Source organism: Sinocyclocheilus rhinocerous, unplaced genomic scaffold, assembly GCF_001515625.1.
Source record: "Sinocyclocheilus rhinocerous isolate Xijiao unplaced genomic scaffold, SAMN03320098_v1.1 scaffold540, whole genome shotgun sequence".
Lineage (NCBI taxonomy): Eukaryota > Metazoa > Chordata > Actinopteri > Cypriniformes > Cyprinidae > Sinocyclocheilus > Sinocyclocheilus rhinocerous.
Genome location: NW_015653461.1, coordinates 376,104 through 382,132, shown reverse-complemented (window position 1 = coordinate 382,132; position 6,029 = coordinate 376,104). Strand labels below are relative to the sequence as shown.

The window sequence follows — 6,029 nt, the reverse complement described above, 5'->3', positions numbered from 1 at the left end:
GAATTTATGGTATACCAGATGTTATCGTCAGTGATAGAGGAACCCAGTTTACGTCCCAAGTTTGGAAAGCATTCTGCAAACATCTTGACATCAACATAAGCCTCACGTCAGGATACCACCCTCAGGCAAATGGACAAGTCGAACGGTTAAATCAAGAGATAGGCAGATATCTACGATCATATTGTAGCCGAGAACAACACCGCTGGTCTGAGTTCCTTCCATGGGCTGAATATGCACAAAATTCATTGACTCACTCATCCACTGGTTTGACTCCCTTCCAGTGTGTCCTTGGATATCAACCCCCTTTGTTCCCGTGGTCTGGGGAACCCTCATCGGTCCCTGCAGTGGACGATTGGATCCGGCGTAGTGAGAGGGTGTGGGACAGCGCACATGTACGTCTTCAGAGAGCCGTAAGAGTACAGGAACTCCAGGCCAACAGACGACGTCGCCCACATCCTCCCTACCAACCTGGACAACGGGTCTGGCTCTCTACGAGGAACCTCAAATTGCGGCTACCAAGCAGGAAGCTCAGCCCCAGGTATGTTGGTCCTTTCAAAATTCTAAGAAGAATAAATGAGGTCACATATCAGTTAGAGCTTCCTGCTAACTATCGTATCTCTACATCCTTTCATGTTTCACTCCTCAAACTGGTCCACTCGGAGGCTGACCCCGACAATGAGGCTCGAGAGCCGCCACCGCCGCTGGATGTTGATGGAACCCCAGCTTACAAGGTGAATGAGTTACTGGACTCAAGACGGAGAGGGGGTCAGCTTCAATATTTGGTGGACTGGGAGGGCTATGGACCTGAGGAGAGATCGTGGGTGGCCGCCCGCGACATCTTGGATCCCTCTCTCATGGAGGACTTTCATCGAGCCAGACCTGGTCGACCAGCACCACGACCACAGGGACGCCCACGTCGAGCGCCAGGAGGCGCTCCTAGAGGAGGGGGTTCTGTAACGCCACACCAGTAGAGGGAGCCCTCGCCTGAGTACTGACTGTGTACCGCTCCCTCTGCTTCTGCATTCATTTCCTGTTTGATCAGTATTTAGCAAGGAACTGTGTGTTTGCTCATTGCGAAGTATTGCCAGTTTACCTGCCTTACCAAGCGTTTCCATTGTTTTCTGCCTGCCTATTCTGTGTATGATTCTGCCTGATTATCTGCTCTACGGTCACTGATTTACCCCTTTGGATTGATAGCCTGATTTGGACTGATGATTGTGTTTGGACCTTTTGCCTGCTTACTCGTCTCTGCCTTTTGGATCTCCCTTGTGTATGTTGAAAGATTGGACTGCTGTTACGGTACTGACTCTCTGCCTGTTATTTCTATTAATAAACTTCTGCAAATGGATTCTAACGCCGCCTCAGTCAGCATTAGTGGGAACAACTCCCTTCAAGTACAAGGCCATGCCTTCTCTCAGTCCTCCTGAAACTGGGGCCACATAAGGAAGGTTCTGCAGTAAACACAAGAAAATGTGCATCAGTCTATATTGCTATTGGTTGAAACAGTTCTCATGCACTGCTGTTTCATTAAGTGCTCGGACTTTTTTGTGCTCTCAGAAGTCACTGGAAAAGATCAGACTCTTACAGGGTTTTGGACTGGCTGCAATATCTCTGCTTGTACGGTGGAAAGTTCCCCATGTGAGCTTCCTAGATTGGTGATTTTTGTTGTAACCTTTGTAGGAAATAGAGATGCTCTCCAGTTCTAATGAGGGAACACAGACAAGTGACTTTAGAAAGCACTTCACCCTCCAAGCCATTCTCACTGGATTCTGTGACAATATCATTCATGTTGCAACGTTGCTTTAGCTGAAGAAAAAAATAACTTACTTGTATGAAACCAGAAAGGGTCACAGCAACATCTCCACTGATATTTAACGTTGACACTTTTTCCAGCGGTATACGATGCTTGAATGTGTACAGCTCTTTACCATTCGCATAAACCTGATGAACCAAAGCAACACAACCCGTGTGAGGACAAGGTCCTAGCTCCCTTTTAGCAGTGTGGTGAGTCTCGTTCTCAAAACATGTACCTTATATCCTTCAGATTTGATGACAGTGAACATCTCAAAAGGTTGTCCCTTTTTAAAGGGGTTGTCAGAGACACTTTCTTCAGTTCCCAAATTTCCATTTATCACACTGTTCATGACCACCTTCCGGTCCATTCGAGGGTTGAAGTGGAAAGCAAAGTCATCATTGTCGGACTGCCCAGTCTTGAAATTTACTTCAAATCTGCATGGAAGTGAAAATGTTAAAGCAACCAAGTCCACATAACAATGCATTTTTTGTATCCACTTTCGCAAATTTTACAAAGAATTGATTTCTTACCGGTCAGCATTAGTGGGAACAACTCCCTTCAAGTACAAGGCCATGCCTTCTCTCAGTCCTCCTGAAATTGGGGCCAGATAAGGAAGGTTCTGCAGTAAACACAAGAAAATGTGCGTCAGGCTATATTAAACATATTCTTATGGCAGGTTTTGAACTCACTGAAATGGGAATATGAAATTTCAGTGATGTTTAAAGTGGTCATGACAATCTTGAAACTGTGGTGAGGCAATTGCTATTGGTTGAAAATGTTCTCATGAACTGCTGTTTCATTAAGTGTTCGGACTTTTTTGTGCTCTCAGAAGTCACTGGAAAAGACCAGACACTCACAGGGTTTTGGACTGGCTGCAAGATGTCTCCTTGTACGGTGGAAAGTTCCCCATGTGAGCTTCCCAGATTGGTAATTTTTGTTGTAACTTTTGTAGGAAATACAGATGCTCTCCAGTTCTAATGAGGTAATGAGGGAACACAGAAAAGTGACTTTAGAAAGCTCTTCACCCTCCAAGCCATTCTCACTGGATACTAGGGCTGCATGATAAATCGCATGCGATATTTAACGCGCATCTTGTCAGAAAGCCGGTTCTGTAATCAGCGGTAAATCTCCATCACGTGCGGGCTTTCACATTGAGCAGCATTAACTACACAGAGCCGTTGTTCACTGACGAGCTGCGCAAAAAATCACGCGAATATGAACGTGGTTTTGCGCAGCTTGCCTGTGAACAACGGCTCTGTGTAGTTAATGCTGCTCAATGTGAAAACACGCACGTGATGGAGATTTACCGCTGATTACAGAACCAGCTTTACTGATAAGATGCGCGTTAAATATTGCGTGCGATTTATCGTGCAGCCCTAGTTTGGACCTTTTGCCTGCTTACTCGTCTCTGCCTTTTGGATCTCCCTTGTGTATGTTGAAAGATTGGACTGCTGTTACGGTACTGACTCTCTGCCTGTTATTTCTATTAATAAACTTCTGCAAATGGATTCTAACGCTGCCTCAGCCTCACTGTCACACATGGCTGGCAAAATATATTTACAGCCCTATTTTCTCAATTCACAAGTCTTGCAAAACGTTAATTTCAGACCCTGTGTGCAACCTCACACATAAAATCCTCAAACCACATTCATTTTCTCCTGAAGTCCAAAACTATAATCTTCTCCAAAACACAATGAAACCTTGGGAACAAACAGCTCACTGGATATATCACAGTCTGAATTCATTCTACGTGTTGATGGTTGACCATAAGTGACCGTTTCTTCCTACCTGGTGCCTGTTGAAGCACCATATCGGACAGATCCTGCAGGTGGATGAAGAGAACGAGTCCTCCGATCCCAAACAGCAGCAGAAACCAGAAGGAGCAGGGCGGCTTGCAGACAGACACCCGCAACCTCCTCCGACCGCGAAGAAAATCCACCATCCTACAATCCACGAAGACCATCACAGCTCAGAACGAAAGACACTCCTGCTGAAAGAGAGAGGAACACAGATCGTCAACAAGGCCTCATTTACAGAAGAAGAAAACAGCCTGTTAGTTAAATGAATGGATGGAAAAATTCCATTATGTGGTTTTTGTATTTACATGCATGCATTTGGCTGATGCCATTATCCAAAGCATCTTATAATGCATTCAAGTTCTTGCATTCCATGGGAATAGAACCTATGTGACCTTGGTGTTACAGGAATGATGCAAAAAGCTTCATACAATATTATTACTGTACTTCAGAGGAAAAAAACTATCTACAAATGTGCAGAACCATTTTTAACCCTGTAAATATGAAGATCATTCCTCCACTGAGGAACAGTGAAAGTAAAGCAAACGTAAAGTAAAGATCCTGATGATCAGATTTGAGACTCACTGATTTTTCTAAAAAGAAAATGATGTGTGGATAATCAAGTAAAGCCGAGCTGCTGCTTCAGTCAAGTGTTCATCTGGAAACAATATGAAAGTCAATCTTAACCAAAATAACAACCCAAATAATTCACGATAAATCGGTAGTTAAACCCTGAATTTGTGCAGACGTTCACTGCAGAACATCTCAGCTCATCAGGAGGAGTTTTAGGATTCATTCTGACATGCATCTCTGCTCACAAATGGGCGAAAACATCAACGCAGCTGCACTATTTAAAAACCAACACGACTATCTGATGCATTTCACGTCCCTGAGAGGTGCATGTCTGTTCTGAGTATAATTTCACTTTGTGTTCCTCAGAGTGTAAAAAAACGTGTGTCGGCATCAAATTAGCCCATAACGGCGTATTTACCAAAGAGGCTTCAGCGGCCCATCAGCGTGACAGAGAAATAATCACAAACGCATATAGACTCAACGGCCCATTAGCTCAGCGCTGGACGAGAGACTGCGACTATTTATTTGAGCTGATCTCAGAACAGACCGTAATCAGGTGAGAGGCTGCAGATGTAGACGTGTTCAAGTGTGATTGATTCATATGTTCTGTCCTACTTCTGCTTAGAGTTATTAAGGGAAAAACAAGCTTGGGTGCATTATTGATGTACTAACACAAAAACACAGACACAGTTATTTCTACAGAATACTGTGCAGGCAAGTTCACTTTTCATACAATAATATACCACACAGAGCAATGCATTTGACTAACATCTCTCTAATTGACTCGTTAGGTGATCACACTGCCAAAAGTTACACAAAATGTAATAAAAATTAAAAATAACTACTTGTTTGTGATATTACCTGGATGCCACCCACTGAATTAAACATGCAACTTAATGAGGTCATTTGATAACTACTTTACACACTATACATTTTGAATGACAAATCAATGCATGCTGCATGAATGCTTTGCATGGATTTTTAAAATTTTTTATTATTAGTTGGAAAGATAGAGTATGTACTTTGTAATATGCAAGTACTTTTGTTGGTCGAGTGAAAAAAAATCATCCATTTGAATGCATTCATAAATTTCCGAATATGATATTGCACAGGAAATTCAATTCAGAACGGTGTAATAATGTGCAGATGTTAAAACGGAGTTCACTGCGAGAATGTCGTTCTCGTTGCGATAAGCAGGAATTGTATTACCCTGCTGTTGAATATATAATTATAGCAGGTTTTCTGAGAGAATTAATATTCCGGAGCAGAATGAGGCTCGTTAGTGTGTGCGTCTGATTAGAGAACCTGTCACAGCGTGAGACCCAGCTTACCAGGGAAACAAGATGACAAGGAAACAGGAGGAACAACCAGGATGGAAAGCAACATGTGAAGAGAGAGAAAATAAATATAATAAAAGAAACCTATCACACAAAATGCATTTTAATACACATCAAAAAATCTTTTTAATTAGAATCTTAAAAAAATTAAAAAAGGTAATTGCGAATTTCTATATCACAACTGTGACTTTTTATCCGAAAAATTTGACATTTTTGCTTACAATTTTGAGTTTATATCTCGCATTTTGACTTTTTTATCTCACAACTGTATATATCTTATATCTTGCAATTCAATTCTGAGTTTATAATTTTCGAAATTTTGAATTTATATCTCTCAATTCTAAATTAATCTCTCATAATTTTAAGATTATATCTCACAATTCTGAGTTTCTCATAATTTTAAGTTTATATCTCGCAATTTTAAATTTATCTCTTGCAATTTTGAGTTTATTTCGCAATTTTGAATTTATATCTCACAATTTTGAGTTGTTATCTCTAATTTGGCTTTATATCTCATAACTCTGAGTT

The 6,029-nt window shown here is 41.7% G+C and overlaps 1 protein-coding gene across 1 annotated transcript; it reads right to left on the bottom strand.

Moving 5' to 3' along the window:
* Positions 1 to 1,361: 1,361 nt before the first annotated feature.
* On the bottom strand, positions 1,362 to 3,540 carry LOC107715824 (galectin-4-like). Its single transcript, XM_016522034.1, has 7 exons — positions 3,496 to 3,540; positions 2,653 to 2,769; positions 2,326 to 2,414; positions 2,031 to 2,229; positions 1,828 to 1,941; positions 1,586 to 1,702; positions 1,362 to 1,451 (listed from the first exon to the last, which is right to left on the bottom strand). The coding sequence occupies exons 1-7, from the start codon at positions 3,538 to 3,540 to the stop codon at positions 1,362 to 1,364; spliced, it is 771 nt and encodes a 256-aa protein (XP_016377520.1).
* Positions 3,541 to 6,029: the final 2,489 nt, after the last annotated feature.

Excerpts from the sequence above, each read along its gene's own strand:
- LOC107715824 (XM_016522034.1), bottom strand. The coding sequence starts at position 3,540 with ATGAATTCAGACTGTGATATATCCAGTGAGCTGTTTGTTCCCAAG. Across the intron at positions 2,415-2,652 it reads TGCAGCCAGTCCAAAACCCT|AACCTTCCTTATCTGGCCCC; the intron begins GTGAGTGTCTGG and ends TGTTTACTGCAG. Across the intron at positions 2,230-2,325 it reads GTTCCCACTAATGCTGACCG|ATTTGAAGTAAATTTCAAGA; the intron begins GTAAGAAATCAA and ends ACTTCCATGCAG.